At 42.0% G+C, this 26,516-nt stretch overlaps 1 protein-coding gene across 3 annotated transcripts in view; it reads left to right on the plus strand.

The window, feature by feature from the left end:
• Positions 1-2,910: 2,910 nt before the first annotated feature.
• Positions 2,911-26,516, plus strand: part of LOC106584009 (myomegalin) — a 116,807-nt gene continuing 93,201 nt past the window's right edge. The window contains exons 1-3 of one of the 3 annotated variants that reach the window (XM_014168750.3): positions 2,911-3,201; positions 10,800-10,852; positions 15,261-15,334. In XM_014168750.3, coding sequence (XP_014024225.3) covers positions 3,158-3,201; positions 10,800-10,852; positions 15,261-15,334 — 171 coding nt within the window. In that variant the 5' untranslated portion in view covers positions 2,911-3,157. Of the gene's footprint in view, positions 3,202-8,497; positions 9,065-10,799; positions 10,853-13,273; positions 13,396-15,260; positions 15,335-26,516 lie in introns of those variants that run through there. The other 2 variants (XM_014168752.3, XM_014168754.3) reach the window with 2 other exon arrangements.

A 26,516-nucleotide genomic window follows, 5' to 3' on the forward strand; every position in this document is an offset into this window, starting at 1 on the left:
GATGGGTACGATGTTTGAATCACATCACGGACAACATGAGGATATTAGCAACTTTGCATATACTTACTATTTTTAGCTCATTTGCAGCTACTTAGCTTGTCAGCTAACCTTTCCCCTTACCCTAACCCTAATTCCTAATCCTAACCTTAACTTTATCCTAAACCCTAACCCCTAGCCAAGCTAACACTAGCCACCTAGCTAACGTTAGCCACAACAAATTACAATTTGTAATAAAGTATTGCAAATGACGTATTGTACAACTTGCAATTCTTAACATATCATAGGAATTGTAATTTGGAATTTATCATACGAAATGGATGGACATCCACAAATTAATACAAACCATAAGAAATGGAATCTATCATACTAATTTTAGTGTAACAGATTTACATTTACTATGTTTTGTCTACCCCTAAGTCCAGGTCACAGCCAGCATTTCAGATCTACAGGAGTGCACGTTTGTAACGAGTGCGCTGAGAGTCGGGAAGCAAGTTCAGGGAGTGAGTGTTTTAATAAATAAAAGAAACAATGAACACAAAACACAAACAACGCACCAACATGAAAACAGAATCAATAAGACCTGAGGAAAGAACCAAGGGGAGTGACAGATATAGGGAAGGTAATCAAGGAGGTGATGGAGTCCAGCTGAGTGTCATGGGGCGCAGGTGCGCGAGATGGTGACAGGTGTGCGGGATAATCAGCAGCCTGATGAACTAGAGGCCAGAGAGGGAGTATACGTGACAACATTTCACCATGGCACGGACCGTGGGGATATGTTAACACATGAATTATTAGAATATGGAAATATTACAAAATGATTGCATTATATCCACTATTGCTTTCGCAGGCTACCCGAGACATGAAACAGACAGGTGGGAGCAGAGGTGGCACCTGTAACGTGTACGCTGGGAGTCGGGAAGCAAGTACAGGGAGTGAATAATTGAATAAAGAAATAGAACATGGTACAAAACAAGAAACATGAAAAACGTAGACATGAAACCCAAACAGAGTCAATAACACCTGAGGAAAGAACCAATGGGAGTGTAATGCCTCTGAGGATCAGGTTACAGTGGATCACAGTTCTACAGAGATATCTCTCCCTCCCGCAAAGGGGAAGAGGTATGGTGGGGGGTTTTATGACCTCACGCCCATCGAGTCAATTACACTTGAGGAAAGAACCAAGGGGAGTGACAGATATAGGGGAGGTAATCATAGAAGTGATGGAGTCCAGGTGAGTGTCATGAGGTGCAGGTGCACGTAACGATGGTGGCAAGTGTGCACAATGATTAGACAACTGGCGACAACGAGCGCCAAAGAGGAGGAGCGGGAGTAGACGTGACAGTCACTTCCCATCCGCCTCTCTGGCGCTCATTGTCACCAGTTTACTTATTATTATGCACACCTGCCACCATCGTTACACGCACCTGTGCCTCATGAGACTCACCTGGACTCCATCACTTTTATGATTACCTCCCATATATCTGTCACTCTCTTTGGTTCTTTCCCCAGGCGGTATGAGTCCAGATGCTACTCTTGTTTTGTATTGTTCCATGTTCTATTTATTATTAAATTCCCCCCCTGTACTTTCTTCCTGACTCCCAGCGTCTGCGTTACAGCACCAAATGTCCCAGATTGGTGTAGCAAAAAATACGTTTTTCTAATCAGGTCCCATGGCTTTAAAACTCTGCCCGAAAAAACTCCTGGCCTTGGGGAGGTTGAAAACCCTGTCAAGTGGCAGGAACCTTCTACTTGTTCATATGAATTATATTTTTAAGAAGGACTAGGAGGGTTTCCTATACACAGTCACAGAGAAAACAACATGATTGGACAATAAAACTGACAGGGATGAGCTTCTTTTTTTTTACCCATATTTAACTATTTTTCTGAAGAGCGATTTTCAGGATGTCTCCTGGTCTGACAAACACCTGTGGGATTCCCTTCATAATCCGTGATAGTTTGGCAAACCCTGACACATCTGTCGAGCGTCAAAACCGGCGTAGTAGGATTCAGTCTTCATCCAGGATTGATGTTTTGACTGTTGGGTGGCTCGTCGGAGGCCATAGCGTGTTTTATTATAAGCTTCCATATTAGTGTCCCTCTCGTTGAAACCGACAGCTGTAGCCTTTAGCTCAGTGCGGATGTCAGAGGAAGGCAAGTCATAGACTGTTCTCTGTGCTACCGCAGAGCAAGCAGTACCGGTGCACCAAGTCTGGAACCAACACCCAAACAGTTAAATAATTAACCAACAGCCCCCCCGGACTATCTGCAATGACCCTTTTTGCACAAACTAATTTTACTCATCACATACGCTGCTGCTACTGTTTTATTGTCTATCCTGTTGCCTAGTCACTTTAATCCTACCTACATGTACATATCTACCTCAATTACCTCATAGGCCTACCCCTGCACATCGACTCGGTATTGGTGCCCCATGTATATAACCAAGTTATTATTAATCATTGTGTATTTATTCCATTCCTCATGTTCTTATTTTTCTATTATTTCTCTTTTTTTCCTCTGCATTGTTGGGAAGGACCAGCCAGTAAGCATTTCATTGTTAGTCTACACCTGTTGTTTACGAAGCATGATAAAAAATACGATTTGATTTGAGTCTGTGAATGCAAAGGTAGGCATAGGAACACTGAGCAGAGCAGTAAAAGCTTATAGACTAACATTAATTTAGGAACATAGCCATACATTAGGCCTAGTACGAAATCCATGTTTGTCAAATGTAAAGGTAGATCTGTTATTATAACATTTAATTCATAGAACTAGTAAAAAGTAATATCATTTGAAAACATGTGATCCTTTTTTGCACTCTCATGGATGAGTCTTTGTCATGCGCGCAATGGTCCTCGCCCGCGCGCGAATGGACTGGGTCCTGGGTCCGGCTTCCTTTGATCTCGGTGCACGTGCACAGACGAAGTGCATAGTATGACTCATGCGAAATCAGCCAGCATTTATTGGACCGTGGGGGCCACTGGCAGCTACGGATCAATTATAACGAACTGAAAGCATCAGCCGCTTTTGTACAACATTTCGCGGATTCCGTGAGATATTCGGTACCTTGCTTGGAGAGATTCAGTTGGGATGATACAGTATTAATGGTTATTAACAGGAAGATTCCAACGTGAGGATTCCCCCGTGAAAAATCAGTATGGATTGGACAGTGTCAGAAAGCACTTTGATAGGAATTGAAAGGTAATGTAGGCTATGCCATCTAATCAGTCATTGCAATGCTGTAAATATATGATTGATGATTCAACTGAGCAGATATTCATTGCATTACAAAGTCATCTGTGAGTGCATTGCAATTCGTTTTTTTTCATGCAAAGATGCTCTTTTCAAAATGATACATGTTGGACTCTGAAATGCAGAACAATAATGTTCTCCTAATTTATCAACATTAATATTACATAGAGGATTGTGCCCAATGTGGTTGTGCAAGTTTGGAAGCTACATGAAGAGTGTTTCCTGTTGTAATTATTGACGTTTTGAAGCTGCTAACGATCTCTTGCATTTTTGTCATTACTTTCCTTGTTCAAATCTAAAAGGGTAGCATACACTATATTCCAAATAATGTTGCATTATTATACAGATGCATTGTTGTATAAAAGGAACATTAATATCATTTTGATAGTGGCTTCCCTAAGCCATATATAATTTACTGGCACACTGGGCTAAAACACTCAGGTCATGCTGTTCCGATGGTGAATGTGTATTCACTCTGGTGTTGTCAGTACTAGAGGGGAGGTTTAGGGTCTGTTTGTCTAACCCGTGGCCATTAGATCTCCGATGTACTTTGACCTGGTCTGGCCCCTCTACCAGCTAATCTTGGAACCTAGAACCTGTGTCCTGGCTGGCCCGCACTACTAGCCTATCCACTGCTTGTTCCCCTTGTCTAGGGCCTATATCAGTCAAGAAATCAATTAGTTGATTGGTTGTAGGGTCTATAGGTGATAGCTGTCATCAGACTTCAAAGGAGTATATGTTTCCATTAATGACAAAACTCCCCTCCCCCCACCCATTTTAATTAAACCTGGTTTGAAAACAGATCAGTGGTACTTATTGAACTGCCAAGTTTGCATTTTGACAGTTGGCTAACATTGATGCAAACCTTGTTGTTGTGCACTTGTCATCGTAGCTAGCTCTCACCCATTACAGCTGTATGGAGCGCCACACATTGGAAGTGTTAAAAGCTCTCATTAACAGCTTGTTAAAATGTGACACAAGGAATTAGACAGTAGGCTACATCTCCCCCTCTATCAACACAGGGAAGGTAGCAGTAACAGACCTAGCTGGTTCTAATCAGTAGGCGCTACGCGAGCCATCCCATCGTCTGTTTGTCTGGGCTTCATTCGGTACAGATGGCCAGACACACAGCTGAGCTCAACTCAGAGAAGGATATTATCTACTGTACTCAGATCAGGTGTGTGTGTGTGGGCTTGTAGTAAAACATGTGCTGTGTGTGGGCTTGTAGTAAAAAGTTTGTGTGCTGCTAACGATGCTTGATGGCAACATATTGGTACTGCACTGTCTGACTCCAGCACATATAAATAACATAACCTCATTCTGTTTATATGGTCCAGACCAGAGCCATATATGCAATAGTATTATGGGATTGGTCCAGACTGTCATTTCTCATGGCAGTGTCACTCTGAATCCACACTTATTAGCTTCTTGAATAGGAAGTTGTTCTTTTTCTGGAAACTTTTGGTGACTCAAGGTTTTCTGTCTGTCAGTGGGCTGCTGTCATAGCAGCTGGTTCAGAGCAGCTGTTTAAACACAGTAGGAGAGGTGTTGGGGAAGAGGGAGGGGGAAGGAAATAATGGGGGAGGAAGAGAGGGAGGGGAGGGGGTTAAGTGGTCAGGGTAATTACAGTGTCCTTGTTGTCGTAGAGCCAGACCAATACATTGCTCCCTCTCTCTCTTTCTCTCTCCTTAGATTTCTTTATTTCTCTCTCGATCTCTCTCTCGCTCTCTCTTTCTCTTACGACAGATCATAGGTTGACTTGCACTATTCGAACTTTCTCAGTGCAATGACTGATCAGTCATTTTGGTCAGTCATTCTGATCAGTCATTTTGAACCGATGTTGGTTCAATAAATCATGATATCATGTCTCTGAGAATTAACCAAAGGTCAGTAGTGGTTTTTCACACCTTACCTCTTGTCCTGAATTGACCTGACCTGGTATTGGATACTCTTCTCAGAGCTATGTGTGAGATTCCCCATGGCCAGCAGAAACACTGCAGGCAGGGAGTGTAACCATGATTGGGATGAAATCAATAGTGATGATGATGATGACAATGTCTGCAACGCAACGGCGATCTAACATCACGAAAGGAGAGAAAGAGTTGAAGGAAGGGGGAAAAACCACAAGACACATGAAATCATATACACAGTGAGTTGTTTTGATGGTTACATAACATGATAACAGCCCAGCACAAAAACAGTGCAAATAAATCACAATGTTCTCCTCCTCCTCCCCTGTACAGACATGCAGTGCAGCAGGGGCATAGCTATCTGGAGCCTGCCCAAGCTGCATGTGGGAGCCTCCTCTCTTCTCTCCCTGTTCCACACTGGTTAGACTTGTGGAATGTCAGACAGGTATGTGAGTTAGAGAGGGCAGATGCGTCAGAGGGGGGGGGGGGGGGGGGGGGGGAGACAGACATACAAAGAGAGATAGATAAGGAGAGGATAGAGGGTGGATGAGGGGGGTGAGTGAGAGAGAGAGAGAGAATATTCATAATATGCATAATCTAATTGACTGCTCCCCGCATATAGCTATTCCACTGACCACACCCTGATGTTTTTATAAAATTTCAATGGAATGGCATAAACCCAGTGTAATGAACCCCTTTGTCTTCTCAACGGTTTTATCAGTATAGCGTGCTTAGGTGACAGTCATAGCTTCTCTTAGCCCGATGACAAAAGACATGATAAAAGGTCAAGAATAAATTGCTGGTTTTTCCACCTGTATTACGTAAGGTATTTTTAGTGAAAGGTTTCTTTAGAGCGACACCAAAGATATGAAACCTTGTCTGTGCCTAACTTGCAGTGAACCATCCAGCGCTCACTGTTTTCAGTTGGAGAGGAGATCATTTGCTGATCCCCTGTTTTACCTGCGGCCTCTCTGAACCTGTCTTGTTTCATACACACACACATACATACATACAGTGGCTTGCGAAAGTATTCACCCCCTTGGCATTTTTCCTATTTTGTTGCCTTACAACCTGTATTTAAAATGACATTTTGGGGGGTTTGTATCATTTGATTTACACAACATGCCTACCACTTTGAAGATGCAAAAATGTTTTTTTTATTGTGAAACAAACAAGAAATAAGATTTTTTTTTTAAAACTTCAGTGTGCATAACTATTCACCCCCCCCCCAAAGGCAATACTTTGTAGAGCCACTTTTTGCAGCAATTACAGATGCAAGTCTCTTGGGGTATGTCTCTATAAGTTTGGCACATCTAGCCACTGGGATTTTTGCCCATTCTTCAAAGCAAAACTGCTCCAGCTCCTACAAGTTGGATGGGTTCTGCTGGTGTCCAGCAATCTTTAAGTCATACCACAGATTCTCAATTGGATTTGACTAGGCCATTCCAAAACATTTCGATGTTTACCCTTAAACCACTCGAGTGTTACTTTAGCAGTATGCTCATGGTCATTGTCCTGCTGGAAGGTGAACCTCTGTCCCAGTCTTAAATCTCTGGAAGAGGGAAACAGGTTTCGCTCAAGAATTTCCCTGTATTTAGTGCCATCCATCATTCCTTAAATTCTGACCAGTTTCCCAGTCCCTGCCGATGAAAAACATCCCCACAGCATGATGCTGCCACCACCATGCTTCACTGTGGGGATGGTGTTCTTGGGGTGATGAGAGGTATTGGGTTTGCGCCAGACATAGCATTTTCCTTGATGGCCAAAAAGCTCAATTTTAGTCTCATCTGACCAGAGTACCTTCTTCCATATGTTTGGGGAGTCTCCCACTTGCCTTTTGGCAAACACCAAACGTGTTTGCTTATTATTTTTCTTTAAGCAATGGCTTTTTTTCTGGCCACTCTTCCGTAAAACCTAGCTCTGTGGAGTGTACGGCTTAAAGTGGTCCTATGGACAGGTACTCGAATCTCCGCTGTGGAGCTTTGCAGCTCCTTCAGGGTTATCTTTGGTCTCTTTGTTGTCTCTCTGATTAATGCCCTCCTTGCCTGGTCCATGAGTTTTGGTGGGCGGCCCTCTCTTGGTAGGTTTGTTGTGGTGCCATATTCTTTCCATTTTTTAATAATAGATTTAGTGGTGCTCTGTAGGATGTTCAAAGTTTTGGATATTGTTTTATAACCCAACCCTGATCTGTACTTCTCCACAACCTTGTCCCTGACCTGTTTGGAGAGCTCCTTGGTCTTCATGGTGCCACTTGCTTAGTGGTGTTGCAGACTCTGGGGCCTTTTAGAACAGGTGAATATATATACTCAGATCATGTGACACTTAAATTACAAACAGGTGGACTTTATTTAACTAATTATGTACCTTCTGAAGGTAATTGGTTGAACCAGATCTTATTTAGGGGCTTCATAGCAAAGGGGGTGAATACATATGCATGCACTTATTTTCTGTTATTTTTTACATTTCACTTCACCAATTTGGACTATTTTGTGTATGTCCATTACATGAAACCCAAATAAAAATCAATTTAAATTGCAGGTTGTAATGCACCAAAATATATACATACACACACATACACACTTAGGTGTTTTCTTACTGCTCTGTGCTCTGCTATGGGGTGAATAGGATTGATGGTTTAACTGCATGTTGCTCAAGCAAGAGCTGGAAGGCCCTGGATGTGTGTATGCACAGTACTACACACACACACACACACACACACACACACACACACACACACACACACACACACACACACACACACACACACACACACACCACACACACGTTATGTTCTTCTGTTCTCATCAGGACCTAAAATGAATTTACATTCAAGATCTTATTTCCCCTGACCCTAACCTAAACCTAACATCTAAAAAAAATGTACAAACAAATTAGCATTTGTATGTACATGGAAGGTAAAAAAATTCAATACCAAGATACATAAAGAACAAACTCTCAGCTTTAGGCACATACGGCAGATTTAAACGGTGTCAGCATTGACAACTCAGTACTGAACTAACGCCTCTCCCTTTGGGTCAACGTCAACAGCTGAAGGTGGAACAGAGGACAGAAAATGAGAGAATCATATTCCTCACCTTTACCCTAACCATAATTGTAACCCTAACCTAACCCCTAAGTTTAAAATAGCCCTTGTTCTCATGGGGACATGGGAAATTTTCCCACGAGGGAGATTTTAGGTCCCCACAATGATAGAAGAACCATCCCGCGCGCACGCACACACACACACACACACACACACACACACACACACACACACACACACACACACACACACACACACACACACACACACACACACACACACAGACAGTGCCTCATACTGAAGTGCCTGTTTGGTGGGGAGTGTGCTGGAACAGATATGTCTTTCATGCTGAGCCAGAAGCACACACACACTTTACCTCTTCCTCCCTCTCTCCTCCCTCTCTCTTCCTCACTCTATGAGTGTTTGTGTACCTTTGCTCTGGTGCTGTTTACCACTACTCCTCCGTGTGTGTTGTGTGTGTGTGTGTGTGGAGAGGACCTGTGTGTTTCACTGGAATCCTGTCTTTCTCTGGCTGGCCTGCCACGTCAAATGACAGTCTGGAGCCCCGTGTCCTCAGGGAGCTGTGTGGCCGAACAGCCTGGCTGTGGTCTCTATTCTGGAGGTATGGACAGGAACAGGACTGGCTCTTACTGAGGTCTGAGGAGGACAACACTGATCTCAACTGAACTGGAGTAGCCATTGAGGAGATACTACTGCTCTGGAGGAATATTACGGGAAACCCTGCCTCTTGAATCCTGTGGAATCCTCCCAGTGCTTTTTTAAGTCTGTTTTATTTTGATTTACTGTGAACCGTTGGTTGGTTTGGCCTGGATATGAATGGATTTCTGTACAGGGGCAGGTAAGGTGTTCAATCTGCTGCCGACGATATACACTCCCCTACATATTTATTTGGAGAGTGAAGCTAAAACTTTTAATTTGGCTCATAGAATATTTTTCTGAATACTTCTACATTAATGTGGATGCTACCATGATTACGGATAATCATGATTGAATCGGGAATAATGACGAATGAGAAAGTTACAGAGAATATCCCCCCCCCCCCCCAAATGCTAACCTCTCACCATTACCATTAACAGGGGAGGTTAAATATTTTGAGGTGGTATGATCTTTATGCTTCTAACTTTTTCACTCATCATTATTCACTCATCATTCATGATTATCCGTAATCATGGTAGCATCCACATTAATGTAGAAGTTTTCAATAACATATTCTATTCTTATTTACAATAAGTGACTCGATAATGACACAATTAATTCTTTACCAACAATTTATATTGGGCACAACATAATCCGTAACACAACCAAAAGAAACTGCAAAGGTATCCAACAAGTTTGAAGAGTCACAATCAAATGGGGGGCACTACATACATAAAGTGCGTACATTTTTTTTACGGAAAAACAGATATGTATGAAAATACCCTCAAATAAAAGGTGACATTCTGTACTGTCGCCTCATATAAAACATTTAATCTCAAATCCAAAATGCTGGAGTATAGAGCCAAATAAAAATGTTTAGCTTCACTGTTCAATAGATACGCAGGGGAGTGTACATGTGGACTAGACTGAATAGTCTTACAGTTTGTCTTTGAGCGGTTTGGTGTGCTTCTGTTTGTTTTGAAGGCTTTGTTGCGTTGTGTGTTGATCTAAGGCTATCAATATACTGTATTATGTAATCAAAGTAATCATTCTCATGGGAGAACAGACAACCCCATGTCATCAGGTTTTTTTGGTTAGTCATTAGTCACAACACTGATTGGATGATTCGTTTTATCTACTGGGAAAGTTTGTTCCTATAGGAAGGACTACATTTAATGACAAATAGAAATCCTAGTGGCAGCAATACACATAGGAAAATACCAAATTATATTGATGTAATAATAATGAAATGAAGTATACTCATTATTTTGTTCACCATGTTGATTACTCAGACTTCCCTGTTGGTCCCCATGGCAGGTGCTGATGAGTAAGGGCTTTTTCAATTCAGCTTTGTGGGAAGACCTGCTGTTGTTGTTGTAGTGGCCTGGTGGTCTGTCTGTCTGAATAGTCATTAGGCTTCTTCCACGGTTAGAACTAACACACACACACACACACACACTCAGATGCTGCCTATACAGGCCAGCTGTTCCCCCAGGCGCAAGGTTAGGAGAGGGTTTGGCCGGGGGCAGGCCGTCATTGTAAATCAGAATTTGTTCTTAACTGACTTGCCTAGTTAAATAAATAAATAAAAATAGAAGTGTGTGTGTGGTTTGAAAATCAGAAAGTGTAATGTTCAGTATGTGCTTGCTACATGTGTGTGAACACATTCAGCTCAACCCAGTCTCTACTCTCACAGCTCACTGTGTTCCACCTAGTTTAATTGCTAGTGTTATTTCATTAGTAGGGAGTAGGCACAATAGTTTTCCCTGATCACGTGACCCGACTAGGAAATACTTTCTGGCCCTACTCTCAGCTCAAACAGTTTTAGCACTTTTGTAAGCTTTGGATGTGAGTAAAACTATATTCCAATCTATCCGAGGTAATAAAAACCGGATGTTCGATGTTATGTGCGTTTGACAAAAAAAACTCTGTTTCAGGCACTATGCTGGTGATCGGCAGGCCCGTACCAAGAGTATAGGACACATGGCTGGTAAGTGGAGATTCACACTGGCGTTTATCACACGCACACAATATTACATGCACACAATATTACATTCACGTTCTGTGACTGTCTCTCTCTCTCTCTTTCTCTTTCTCTCTCTCTTTCTTGCACTAAAGGGACTTTTCACCCTCTCTTTCTATCCTGCTGTTTTTCTCCCTTCCTGTTTGGTCAAACACACCTCTTACACCTCTCACTATATTACTCTTTTTAACTCTTTATTTATTAACCCACCCAGCCCATACAAGGACATGTTTAGACCATACAGCTGTTATTAAAGACACTTAACAAATATTGCCTCTGTGAATTACTCTTGAGTACAAAAAAGTGTTAGAATGTGTTTGGATGTGCCCCCCTTCCAAGTTCCTGTGTGTACACGTTTGGCACAGTGCAGTCGTCAATCAAATGGGTATTGTGTAATTTCTCGTAGCCTGGCCTGGCCTGTGTACCAGCAGTTAAACTTTAGGCCCGGGTCCAGGACATCTTCTGTAGCCTAGCCTACACTCTACACAACGCAAAGCTCTTTAATAACCTGTAATGAGCTCCTACTGCGATTTTAAAGAACTGTCAGAAATTTCAGCTCTGCCAATGGTTCTGTGATTAAGCCCCTCAGGACCTAAACCCGCATCTCCCCACTCATTCTATACCCCCCTCCAAAATCCGCCAAACACCCATTCTCAAGGAACAAATCACACATTATTGTATCCCTGCGTGGTTTTCCTGGGAATGTTCCTGGTATTTAGTCGTTTTAAAGAGAAGTTTGGCATTAGGTCATTTGGAGCAGTTTCAGCTGTAACGGACTGTACCGTGTTGGCTAAATACTTAACAGGGCCCTGGGGTGATACAGTGCATTCAGAAAGTATTCAGACCCCTTGACTTTTTCCATATTTTGTTACGTTACAGACTTATTCTAAAATGTATTCAATTAAACATGTTCCTCATCAATCAACACACAATACCCTATAATGACAAAGCGAAAACAGGTTGAGACATTTTTGTACATTTATAAAAAATATAACAGAAAAAAACGTATTTACATAAGTATTCAGACTCTTTGCTATGAGACTCGAAATTGAGCTCAGGTGCATCTTGTTTCCATTGATCATCCATGAGATGTTTCTACAGTTGATTGGACATGGTTTGGAAAGGCACACTCTTGTCTATATAAGGTCCCACAGTTGACAGTGCATGTCAGAGCAAAAACCAAGCTATGAGGTCCAAGGAATTGTCCATAGACCTCTGAGACAGGATTGTGTCGAGGCATAGATCTGGGGAAGGGTACCAAAATATTTCTAGCAGCATTGAAGGTCCCCAAGAACACAGTGGAAGAAGTTTGGAACCACCATGACTCTTCCTAGAGCTGGCCGCCCGGCCAAACTTAGCAATCGGGGGAGAAGGGCCTTGGTCAGGGAGGTGACTAAGAACCCGATGGTCACTCTGACGGAGCTCCAGAGTACCTCTGTGGAGATGGAAGAACCTTCCAGAAAGACAACCATCTCTGCAGCACTCCACCAATCAGGCCTTTATGGTAGAGGGGCCAGACGAAGACTGTTCCTCAGTAAAAGGCACATGACAGCTAGGGCTGTTACGGTGACCGTACTTCCGCCGCATGATAATAGTCCATTCTAAATCAAAACTAATTTCACACATATATATTATTTAGTATATGTAAAGACAAGATTAAATCAAGAATAGTCTGATGGGTGTCTATATTAGCCTATCACTTGTGAATGATATATTATCACTTGTGAATGATGCCCAGCATAAGGCAAGAAACAGTGCCTTCTTTTATGCAACTTTTTCAAATTATAATTGCACGCCTGATGTAGCCTAGCCCATAGGCCTAAATGTTTTGATGAGATTTGTATCACAGCTAAAGGGGCCACAACTTCTTAAAATGAAGCATAATGATCCGCTTTTCAAAATGGGGGAAGATCATTTTCACCATAAAAATGCACCTTTTTAATAAAAGCATTACATGCATAATCGCATTTGCGTTCACTTTTGAGAATAGTGTTTTCGCATATAGCCTACTGCCGTGTGCGCATTGCGGCGCTTATAATTTGAAAAAATAGCCTAATAGTTCAGCAACATTTTAAGCTAAACATTCTGATCTGTTGCGTCAGGCTCATTGCTTAAAACAGTGTTTCTTTATGCTAGTGGTTGTATTAATTTGGGTCTATCGCATCCCACAACTGTCCTAGACTATGTTTGGAATATTTATTTCTTGCACAGAGAGAAAGAATATAGTAGATTGACATAGGCTAGTGCTTTTGCTGTTCGTTATGCTTACTCATCTTGTTGGCTGACAAAAAGTAAATGTGTCCAATATTTTCAATATGTGCCTCGGAATTGGATAAGGATGCTCGCAGTTGCGTCCTTGATGTGTCTGTTTTCACTTGTAGCCTTCAAGAAAGACCCGATCACGTGACGGAGAGCCATGTGAGTGAGAGGTGCTTCAGCACGTAGCCGGGAGAAGGGAATTATAATGATTATATTCAGCCCAAGTGCACAACGGCCACTAGCTGCAAAAGGTATGGATTTTTTTGGAGGGCGTTACAGCCACACAAAGGGGATGCAGCCAGGAAATTCGAGGCATTATCAAGTGCTTGTCAAATTGTGACTGATGTAGTGTGTACAGCCTGAGTTTAAAAAAACAAAGCAGAGCTCGTGTCTTTCATGCGACTTTTTTCAAATCATCATTAGAGTTGCATCATGCAGCCATAGAATGTATTAAAATCAAAACATATTTGATTGATTTTACATTTGTATCACAACTAAAGTTACGTAAATAAGTATAAAGCAGTACCTGTTTCTTTGTCAACCGCTCAACACCAAGTAGTAGCACGTGCGCACTCCCTAAAATCGTTTGTAGAAAATATCCTTTCTATTTTATTCAGCTATGTTCAATTGTATTCTTCAAACTATAAAATAATATAAAATAATGCCATGGAATTCTAAGCAAATCTTGTCTGCTAAATGAACTAGTGTAGCCCACAGCCATATGGCATAGCCAGATCAGGACCTAACATGCTATTCTGTTCTTCTAAAATAGACTACATTTTCTTGATGTTTCTTTAGACCTGTCTAAAAAAAATAATGGATTTATTGTGATGGTGTAGGCTATATTACATGGATTTATTCAACTTTTTAAAATGTACATGTCCTTAATGTGGGGAAGCCAGGAGATGCTAAGTGTGTTTATGTTAATTAACAGTCAATTACCGTTATTTGCATCGGCTGACAAAATGTCATGACCGCTACAGCCCTAATGACAGCCCGCTTGGAGTTTACCAAAAGGTACCTAAAGGACTCTCAGACCATGAGAAACAAGATTCTCTGGTCTGATGAAACCAAGATTGAACTCTTTGGCCTGAATGCCAAGCATCACGTCTGGAGGAAACTGGGCACCATCCCGCCGGTGATGCGTTGTGATGTTAGCATCATGCTGTGGGGATGTTTTTCAGCGGCAGGTACTGGGAGACTAGTCAGGATCGAGGCAAGGATGAATGGAGGAAAGTATAGAGAGATCCTTGATGAAAACCTACTCCAGAGCGCTCAGGACCTCAGACTGGGGTAAAGGTTAACCTTCCAACAGGACAATGACCCTAAGCACACAGCCAAGACAACGCAGGAGTGGCTTTGGGACAAGTCTCTGAATGTCCTTGAGAGGCCCAGCCAGAGCCCGGACTTGAACCCGATCGAACATCTCTGGAGAGACCTGAAAATAGCTGTGCAGCGACGCTCCCCATCCAACCTGACAGAGCTTGAGAGGATCTGCAGAGAAGAATGGGAGAAACTCCCCAAATACAGGTGTGACAAGCGTCATACCCAAGAAGACTCGAGGCTCTAATCGCTGCCAAATGTGCCTCAACAACTGCCTAAAGCATCTGAATACTTATGTAAATGTGATATTTCCATTAATTATTTTTTTATCAGCAAAAGTTTCTAAAAACTAGTCTTTGCTTTGTCATTATGGGGTATCGTGTGTAGATTGATGAGAAAAAAATTGTATTTAATCAATTTCAGAATAAGGCTGTAATGTAACAAAATGTGGAAAAAGTCAAGGGGTCTGAATACTTTCTGAATGCACTATATCTCAAACACTAATTAGGGTTTAATGAGACAACGTAAGTTCCACACCGTTACTAAGGCCGGGATTCAATTAATTGCAGATTGTGACTTTTCAGGATAGCAGCACACGCATGCTGTTGTTTTGCAAATCAATCACACTTCTGCAAAGTGCAAATCAATTCACTTGATCCTGACAACCCTGTTAAGAGTTCTGACTGAGTGATGGCCTGGTGAGAATCCAGAGGTGTTTTTCTTAAAACTAAATATGATTTTTTTTACCTGACAATTATTGCAGCTTTCAAGTGTTTCATTTTCTATTTTCTAGATTTCTTGTGTAATGAGACAGAGAACGGCCCTCCTCCTCCTCTCCAGACCCACAGCCTCAGAGAGTTTGAACAGGTAAGGGCTTGTCTTCCTCTCTCCTGTTCTTATGGTCTGGTACAGTGTTGTAGTCATTGGAAAGAGGTGTTCAGGCCTGTCAGAATTGTCTGATAATGTGTTTCTAGGTGTGTTTGTGATGATTATGTGGTAACTGAACCTCTGACTATGAGTCAAGAAGACTATGGGTAAAAAAGATTCCAGTCTCCTGTAATTTCCCCCAATCCCTATCATTGCTCTCCTCACCTTATCCTTCCTGCATAATGGCCACGTAGAACTGGACTGTAAATAGCCCATACACTCAAGCACACAAGTAGAGAAATCGAAATAAATGATATTGTGTTTGTGACGCAGTGCAGCTCTGGTATACTACTATACAGTTAGTGGTGTTTATGGTTGTGGATGGAGGAGGTTGGTTTCCCTCTCCTCTAGTGCTCAGACATTGTAATAGGTTCTGGGCTGAGCGCCAGGCTATTATGGTTCTGATATAACTCTAGAAGTGCTTGCTTCAATTACCATAGTCTTGGTGAAGGACAGGACTTCAGGGAAGGGAGGAATGGGGAATCTGTGATTTGATATGGGGGTTAGGGGGAAAGGGTGGTAGTGGGGGCTGGATGGCTGAAGTAATGTCAATAGGGAGGGATAACATTGTAAGGGTGATTTTTCTGGAGCTTACAGTGTAGTGGTTTGTTTGGGGGTTAATCATTTTGGAAACCAGGAAGCCATTGGCGTAGTCTAGTCACTCGGGGTAATCCAAGGCTTGCTTTTCCCAACGAAGTCGACCGCGTAGCAGAGTCCCCAAACCAATCTAGCACAACGCATTGAATCCTGGGAAGTGATGTGGGGGCTGACTGATCCAGTGTGTTGTCTCTGGAGGCGACTCCGGCTGCCTTTGAAGTCTGTCTGCAGCCTGCAACTGGCTGCTTCATAGAGGGGATAGGATTAATCACGCTATGCAGATGCTTGAAAACCAGACCCTTGGCAACAGAGACTCTTAAGCTAGAGCATTTGAAAATTGTGGGAGCAATGTGGATATGTAGAGAGACTACTATACAGATACAGACCCAGTTACTGGGAGAACTATGCTAACTCGGTCTCAGGCTAGACACACCGTGGTACTGCATTTGAACTGGAGAAGATAAAAGTAGAGACAGAGAGAAGTGGGGACAAATTTCAGTTCAGGGAATGTCATTTCCTGAGATAACCTAGATAGCAAATCTTGTACCATATGCTCTGGGTGGTAACAATGGATTTTGTATGCCGGGGTTTGGGTTGTCAAGACGGTCGCCTCCACCGTTGGGGTTTTGTTTGCATGTCATTTCATATGCAAAATATTGACAACGGAAACCACTGATTCAAAAAAGCGGCTTCACTATGTCAGTCATAGTAACAGCAGGTTCAATCTGTTAAATACACCTCTTTCTCTAAATATATTTTTTATAGAACTTTCTGTGTCACTGGAAGTGCTATAGCAGTGATGGGGATTTAATATAACACAGTATCTGTTGAACTGAATGTGTGTTTTTATCACTAAGCTCACAGTAGAGCAACAGAGACTAGTGCTGTTGTCTTAGCGTAGGGATCTGAGTAAATATATTCCAGGTTACAGAACGGCCTGTGTGTGTGTGTGTGTGTGCATGTGTGTCCATGCGTGCGTAAGTTTGTCCTCTTTCCAAATTTGTGTCAGTTTAAAGAGTCAATCTTTCCCCCCTAGCTCAAAGAAACATGAACCTGCCAGACTAGCATTTGTAACTGTCAAACATCTCTGGACTACAATCCTGAGGTTTCAAGGGAAAAAAGTCAGAAAGTCAAAATACCCTTTCTCAAATAGCATTTATTAGTCCATTTGAGAAATTGAAGGCATATGCCTGCCTATAAATGTGAATTCAAACCGACCACAGAAACACTTAAATTGATATAAGAGTTGGGTATAATTTAGACCATTAAAACCTCACGACAAATTACAATTGCTAATCTGTTATGTTGCCCTTAGTCTGAATGTGCCGTACTCCAAAACCACATTATATGAAAGGTCTTTTAAAGTAGAATTACTGTAGAGTGGAGTGGCAGTCGTATACAGTCTGTCTGCCATACACCCAAACAATCCCACCCAGACCCACAGCCCATAGAGTTCAAGACGGCAGAATTCGGTGCCTATTTTTCATTCTTAATCTCCATAGCTTGTTCTCTTTCTCTATCACTCTCTCTATGTGTGTCTCTCTCTCTCTGTCTCTTGCTGTAGTTTTTGTTCGCCTTGTGAAAATAGGTCAGTGTTCTCTGTGACTAGCTAGCTAGCGCACGGCTCATATCAGCCCCCAAGATGTCGGATGGGAAGCCATCGCTTCGTGAGCCCGTTTCTCTAGCTGCTCATTATAATGCTGTAGAATACAGAGAGAGTAAAACACTGCTTGAAAGGTTATTGTTTAGTAGACAATGTAAATCATGAGTGACCTTCATATTTACAGTACACTCTTACAAAAAAAGGTGTAGGAGAACCCTTTGAATAACCATTTTTGGTTCCAGGTAGAAGAACCCTTTTGGGTTCAATGTAGAGCCCTTCTACATGGAACCCAAAAGGGTTCTACATGGAACCAAAAAGGGTTATTCTATGGCGACAGCCGAAGAACCCTTTTTTTCCTAAGAGTGTATACAGCTGATTATATGATTATGACAAATGTTTTTATTCTGCTCTTGAATAACACTGGGGGAAAAAAATATTCTCAAGGTTAGTAGTGTATTCATGTCAGTCTGTCTGTGTCCTGACTGAGCTGACCTGTCTCAAGTCGACGGAACAGTTCGGAAGAGTTCGTGCATATATTATGACAACATTTTGGGACGTTTTTGTTAGCTTTGGACTTTGGTAAGGTTTTTTTGGGCTGTTTGGGCACACGTCATTTTTTTCTCGAGGTAAGCCGAAGTCTGTAGCCGAAGTCTACGCCCCTTTGTTGGTGATTGGTCAACAGAATGTTTTAAAACATTTTTTTATTAAGACTTTGTTTTCATTCAATGAGTGACGACTCGTTTTCATGCACATTTTTTCAATGACAAATACTCCACCAAACATATTAGTTAGATGTAAAATTGCGCGACTAAGATCTCCTCTGCAAAAACGTGAGAATTAATGACCGATTTCTTGGGTTATCTTAGATTAATTTCAGTCTATTTTGAGGAAATGTATAGCTATGGCATCTCCATGGACAAACAGTAATATTGCTGCTTTTTTCTTGTTTTTCAAGCAAAGGTCTTTTAAGGGAGTTTGCGAGCACACTCATTTGGTTCGCCTAGCCGAGTTCGACTAGCTGAACTGAAGCATGCTCACTCCTATAGTCTTCCCTCCACTGATTAGACTAGTAGGCTGGAGTTGTGTTCCCTTGCGCAGGCGAGACGACGCAACAACCAATGGGTAATTTCAAATGTGCATCCAGGTATACTTAGGTGAGTGAGTCAACTTATTTGAATGACATACTGTAAATAATATGATTTCGTACATGATATTAACAAAGTGTGCTCTATTTGAAGTAGAAATGGACAATATACTTTATTACGTGAAACAAAACATTTAATATTTTTGAGACTGGTTGACTGCTATTTTAAACAACTGCTGTCATGGCTGCTTTGGTTGTCAATAGCCTTCTGGCAATTGTAGTCTTTTGGCTGTAGAAAAACAGGAACCTCCCAGGTGAGGCAGGCATGCGAGGGAGGAGCAACTGCGACTGCGCAATGAACAGTCTGAGGAGGAGAATGCACACTATGTCTTCATTCACACATCGATATGGATGGTAATTGGTGTGCTTACGACAGATGGCTCAGGTTTCTGTGGAGCAGCAGTAGCACTCTGGCTGTGTGGCACAAGATCGATACATAGAGCCTAAACATCAGCTCAGCTCACCTTTCTAGCTCACCGTGCTACATTCTCTCTCTAATATGTATGGTTAGCTCTTCTTCCCTTTACTCTCTCTCTCTCTCTCTCTCTCTCTCTCTCTCTGTCTCTTTCTCTCCCTCTCTCTCTCTCTCTCTCTCTCTCTCTCTCATATAAGAGAGAAAGAAAGAGAGAGAAGCCTACAGTACAGTAGAGTGTTTAATAGTTCTCAGGGCAGAGCTCTAAATCTGTGAAATACTTATTTCCCTCATTAAAATGCAAATAAATGTATAACATTTTTGACATGCGTTTTTCTGGATTTTTTTGTTTTCTGTCTCTCACTGTTCAAATAAACCTACCATTATAATTATAGACTGATCATTTCTTTGTCAGTGGGCAAACGTACAAAATCAGCAGGGGATCAAATACTTTTTCCCCTCCTGTACTTAGTGGACCGTTTATTAGGTACACCCATCGAGTACAGGGTTGGACCCTCCTTTGACTCCAGAACAGCCTGAATTCTTTGGAGAATAGATTCTACAAGGTGTGGCATTCAAACGTTGCTCAATTGGTATCAAGGGACCTAATGTGTGCCAGGAAAACATTCTCCACATAATCACACCACCGCCACCAGCCTGTACTGTTGACACCAGGCAGGATTGGGCCATGGATTCATGCTGCTTAAGCTAAATTCTGACTCTGCCATGAGCATGACGCAACAGGAACCGGGATTGGTCGGACCAGGCAATGTTTTTCCACTCCTCAATTGTTGTACTGCGTCGTTATTTGCCTGTTTATGGCTTTCACGATTCTTGGCATTCTCCTTCGACCTCTCATCAACGAGCTGTTTTCGCCCACAGGACTGCCACTGACTGACAGGATGTTTTTGGCTTGTCGCGCCATTCTCGGTAAACCCTAGACAACGTCATGCCTGAAAAGCCCAGGAGGCCGGTCGTTTCTGAGATACTGGCACCGACAATCATACCACGCTCAAAGTTGCTTAGGTCACTAATTTTGCCAATTGTAACATTCAATCGAACAGTAACTGAATGCCTTGATGCCTGTCTACCTGCTTTATATACAGTGCATCCGGAAAGTATTCAGACCCCTTTACTTTTTGCACATTTTGTTACGTTATAGCCTTATTCTAACATTTATTAAATTGTTTTTTTCCGTCATCAATCTACACACCATACCCCAAAATTACAAAGCAAAAACAGGTTTGTAGAAATGTTTGCAAATGTATAATTTTTTTAAAAACAGATATCACATTTACATAAGTATTCAGACCCTTTACTCAGTACTTTGTTGAAGCACCTTTGGCATTGATTACACCCTCGAGTCTTCTTGGGTATGACGCTACAAGCTTGGCACACCTATATTTGGGGAGTTTCTCAAATTCTTATCTGCAGATCTCTCAAGCTCTGTCAGGTTGGATGGGGAGCGTCGCTGCACAGCTATTTTCAGGTCTCCAGAGATGTTCGATCGGGTTCAAGTCCGGGCTCATGCTGGGCCACTCAAGGACATTCAGAGACTTGTCCTGAAGCCACTCCTGCATTGTCTTGGCTGTGTGCTTAGGGTCATTGTCCTGTTAGAAGGTGAACCTTCGACCCAGTCTGAGGTCCTGAGCGCTCTGCAGCAGGTTTCATCAATAATCTCTCTGTACTTTGCTCCATTCATCTTTCCCTCGATCCTGACTTGTCTCCCAGTCCCTGCCGCTGAAAAACATCCCCACAGCAAGATACTTCTACCACCGTTGGGATGGTGCCAGGATTCCTACAGACGTGACACTTGGCATTCAGGCCAAAGAGTTCAATCTTGGTTTCATCAGACCAGAGAATCTTGTTTCTCATGGTCTGAGAGTCCTTTAGGTGCATTTTGGCAAACTCCATGCGGGCTATCATGTGTCTTTAACTGAGGAGAGGCTTCTGTCTAGCCACTACCATAAAAGCCTGATTGGAGGAGTGCTTCAGAGATGGTTACCCTTATGGAAGGTTCTCCCATCTCCACAGAGGAAGTTTGGAGCTCTGTTAGAGTGACTATTGGGTTCTTGGTCACCTCCCTGACCAAGGCCCTTCTCACCAGTGTTGGTGGTTCGAAATGTATTCCAATTAATAATGATGGAGGCCACTGTGTTCTTAGGGACCTTCAATGCTGCACACATTTTTTGGTACCCTTCCCCAGATCTGTGTCTCAACACAATCCTGTCTTGGAGCTATAAGGGCAATTCCTTCGAACTCATGGCTTGGTTTTTGCTCGGAAGAACCCTAAAGAAGGCACAGTGATGCCGAAACGTTGGTGATTTCCCCAATAAATTACTGGGAATTTATATATAGTGTGTGACTGTGTGGCTTTTGGTTTTTGCTCTGACATGCACTGTCAACTGCGGGACCTTATATAGACAGGTTTGTGCCTTTCCAAATCATGTCCAATCAATTGAATTTACCATAGGTGGACTCCAATCAAGTTGTAGAAACATCTCAAGGATGATCAATGGAAACAGGATGCACCTGAGCTCCTGAGCTCAATTTCGAGTCTCATAGCAAAGGGTCTGTATACTTATGTAAATAAGGTATATATGTTTTTATTTATAATACATTTTCAAAAAACCTGTTTTCACTTTGTCATTATGGGGTACTGTGTGTAGATTGATGAGGATTTATTTTTTATTTAATCAATTTTAGAATAAGGCTGTAACGTAACAAAATGTGGAAAAAGTCAAGGGGGGGGTCTGAATACTTTCCGAATGTACTGTAACAAGCCACTGCCACGTGACTCACTGTCTGTAGGAGCGAACCATAATAAGACGGTCATCGCAACAGCCATAGCTTATGTGTGTGTTTCTGTGTGTGTGTTTTCACACTCCGAGAGAGGACATTTATGTTGTGCATTTCAACATTTATTCATATTATTACAAATTATTACAAACAAAAATGTAAAGAAAAAAAGTATTTTATAAATCGCTCTGGCACTTAGTGGCTGGCTGGGGCCTGCAATTACTCTACAATAAATTCAACCTTCTTTACCAGGGTCTGAGAGACAGAAAACCAAATAGACTATACATTCAATCAATCTGACCTATCAAAACAGTACACTAAGTAAATCTGACCAATCACTGATGAAAAACTAGAGTAAGAGTCACATCTGCCGATTTAACGAGACACGGGCTATTGAGTGACCTGTTGATGATGACACCCATGTAACAGATGCAATTATGGTAGTTTGTTAGTTAGAGGAGAAAAACGTCAAGCTTTTGAAAATCTGAAACACAGTGCGTATGACTAATTGAATCTTGTGTGTTTGGTATGCCAGCCGTAATATATCACAGACCTCTGAATCAGAGTGTAAATATATCACAGAGCTGCGAGGGCTGACTGCTGGCCTGGCCAACCAAGCACTGACTGTTACACTGTGACCTGGATACATTTTGTTTGGACATCTAGATATCAGAAGGCTCTCTATCTAGATTTTATTGGTTAAAGGAGAAGGAAATATCCAATGCAAGATAATACATGATATCCTGTAGCTATAAGCTCTCTGATGTTCTAGAGACAAATATGTGCTTTTATGTTATTTCAGGGAGGCACACACCCCATGGTTGTGTCGCTAGCAATGTTCCCTGAACGTTGTGATAATTCTGTAGAACTTCCAGCCCGCGTTTGCTGTGAACACTGAGGCTGTACCCGCTTTAAGTTACAGTTTTAACAGTGGCCATGTAGGCTACTGTGGCTATTTGATCATAATGTAGGCCTACCAGAGTGACCTACCATAAAAAAAACAAAGGAGAAAATGCATCCCATAACATTTTAACATGGAAATAGCTGTTCTATCATTCAAGCTACAGTAGCAGCCAATGTGCTGTGTTCAATGTAGGCCTAAGTTCCTTGAGTCTTTTGAAAAAAAAACTTGCAGGGCTTGACATTAACCTGTTTATCCACTTGTCCTTCAGACAATAAGGTGACTGAAAATGTTGTTGTGTTGTTTGATGCAAGAAACCACTTTACAAAATAAATGCATTATTATTCCCACAATTATTACAGAAAATCAGACAAATTATGCTACCCTCTGCCGACTGGTTATTTAGCTTATTCAAGCCTGTCTCAAAATACAACGCTGCCCCTTTCAGACAAAAGATGCTCTTTACCTGACTCTCTTTTCAAAGATGTCTAGAAAGGTATGCATTTTGTGCTCTTGTAGGAAGCAATCACTACGCAATTGCTGACTACAAATGATCTATAGCTGGGCTAATAACTCACTAACTAGCAAAGGATATTAACAAAATGTGCACACGTGGCTACATGCAGCTCTCGTTTTTATCTCAAAACAAGCGCATCTACTCACGACCACTCATTCTGTAAACACAATCCAGATCAAAGTAAATGGCACAGATCCATGTATGGCAATAGTCTATTTGCATATAGGCCTACTGCGTCTCTGATTGTTTATGCCGCACTGGTCTGTGTAGAGTTCAGGCTGAATAGCGCGTGTCAATGCAATAGAATCCTACTCCATTCTGCCTACAACAAAATCGCTTGCATAGTTCGTTTTGTTTCGGTATGTTGCATTGAGAGTTGCTAATATTGCGTGAATTAAAAAATGTAAGCCTATGCAACATTAACCAATTAAAACTGTACTGTAGCAATGAGGTTTGTGTAGTCCCTGTGGCTCAGTTGGTAGAGCATGGTGTGTGCAACGCCAGGGTTGTGGGTTGGATTCCCATGGGGGGCCAGTACAAAAATGCATGAAATGTATGCATTCACTACTGTAAGTCGCTCTGGATAAGAGCGTCTGCTAAAATGTAAATGGAGTAAGCTGTAGGCCCAATACAATATCACCGCATATTGGCTTTGCTTGAATTGCCTTGCCAATGCATTGTTGTTCGGGCCATTTAAAAAAAAAAAAAAGTATTTCAAAATTTGAGATAGTCCATATGATCACATCTGTAATAGATCTGTTGTTGTATTACTTGTGAAAGCACAGCTGAGTGAGCAAATATTTAAATCATTTACTTTTTATTTCTATTTTACTGGGTTTATGGTGCCTGCATCTGATGGTCAGTCTCAGCGGAAGGAGGGAGAGAGCAGGGTCTGCCTCAACATCCCTCCTCTCTCCCTTTCCGCCACTCACACTGACCAAAAAGTGACACCGTCTTTCAGATGGCGAAACTCGAGTTGCATCGCATTATTTCTACTTCATGCACAAATTCACGTTGTCACTACTATGAACAGAGAAAGTGAAATATTCCTTGATATTAAAAAAGATCCAAGCCGCTAATAATAACAACAACACAAGCCTATAGATACACTTCCCTGCTTATTCATTACTGCTGCAGTGCTTGTTGTAGGAAGAATGTGCTTTTTATAGCATACAAAAGTGTTGAATACAAAGGTTTGACAGTGCTAAGTAAGAGCTAAAAGATGAACACACTCATAGAAACAGCATATCTTTGCTATATTCGTTGACGGTCTCTCTCTAGTCATGGTTTTAAACTTTTAGAAATCTCACAGCATCAACTTTGCTTCCGTAGCTTTCTTTTATGCCTGCTACGTTATTCCAGACACGGTCATCTGAGCCATTTGATTGGCCAGAGGTAGGCCTATAGTGCACTTGATTTGCTCTCTGGGCCTGTGTTTGTACCTTCAGACACATGAAATGGTTCAGAATGGCAACAGTTTGCCTACCCGGCACGCAGGGCAGCAGAATCGGGTGCATCTACCGACAACAGCCCGAGACAAAATAAATAAAATATTAACACAATGCTTTATCGTTGTGTTTTTTTGCGGAAATGTTTGGCGATTGACTAGGAATGCCTTGAAGATCGGCCAGCCGATCGCGATGACTGGTTGGTGACCACTGCTCTAGAAAGTTGAGTGAAGTTCAATCTGGTGCTTCTCTCTGTGGGCTGATATTTCTGCGTGGCAGTCCCGGGGCTACTGCGTGCGCGCTCGCAGCTTAGAGGGAACATTGGTCTCTAGTTGGGTTTTAGATCAATATGCCGCTTGTACTAACTCATTACTGATGGACTGTTTGATGCTCTCCATTTGTTATTCCTTTCTATAGCTAGTCTCTCGCTGGGCTGGTAATGACCAGATCTGTCTGTAATCAAAGACAGATCTGGGATCAGATATATGCTCTGAGTGTTGGGTTACACATGTGCACAACAGGCCCCTGATAGACAGAGAGAGATAAAGAGAGACAGAGGGAGAGAGCTAGCATCAGTGAGAGAAAGACTTAGAGAGAGACCGAGAGAGGGAGAGAGACAGAGAGTGCACTCTCACGCCTTCTCCAGTCCTCCTCACATACCAGAGAAAAACCACACGCTAGCCAGAAAATAAGGACAGCGAGAGAGAAAAAGAGAGAAATTGAGAGAGTAAGACAAAGAGAGAGAGAAAGGAATTAGAGAGTCAAAGTAAAAACTTGGAACATTGTGCACACCACTTATTCCCAGTGAGAGGTTCCTGAAAGATTAGAATGCTGTGGTGTTGAAATAGTGGGGTTGTGCTGGTTTGACAGACAGCCCACTGGGCACAGACATCAGTTCCACAAGTTATCAACTAACGTGAATTCAACATGAAGTCAACAAAACATTTCAGCATGTTATTGGTTTTAGGTACCAAAAAAAAAGACACAATTCCCATATGTTGACTTTTTGCAAATCCAGTCAGTTTTCTACATTAATTCATCATATAGATTTTATGTTGCTGAAATGATGTTGAAACAACGTTAATAAAAGATATGTTTTAATTGAAAAAAACTTGATTCAACCAGTTTTTGCCCAGTGGGAGGTGCATCTAGATAAAGTAAGCATCTATGACTGATCTGTTAGGATCCTGCAGTGTATATTGTGTGATTGGTTGTAGAGAGAAAGATGAAGACCGGGAGCAGAGCAACACCTGACTCTCATCAACATCCGACTTCTATCTATCTATCTATCTATCCATCCATCCATCTCACTCACTCAGACCCGTACTGCAGTGCTGACTGAGTGAGGTCATAGGTAATGGCCCTACATTTAACTCACAGGACTTTTTAAATCCTGCATGGGGATACTTAAGTGGCATGAGCTCATGTTTTTCTGCAATCCTTCTCCCCGACCGGGTCTTGTGAGTGAAATCACTGGCCTGTGAGTCTCAGAAATGGCAGTAATCCCATTTTAAAACATATTTCGAAGTTGAACTTTTTCTTTAACAACTTTGCTCAAGTAGCCTCCACCCCTGTGAAAATATTTTCACTGCCTATGAAACATTAGAATTGAACCAGCAAACTCCTTGTTAAAGAGGATGCTGAGCCCCTGCTGTGGATGTTTTGCAGGGCAGGGGTGGACTGAATTTCTTATGGGTAGGT

This window comes from Salmo salar, chromosome 23 (genome assembly GCF_965601325.2).
Source record: "Salmo salar chromosome 23, fSalSal1, whole genome shotgun sequence".
NCBI lineage: Eukaryota > Metazoa > Chordata > Actinopteri > Salmoniformes > Salmonidae > Salmo > Salmo salar.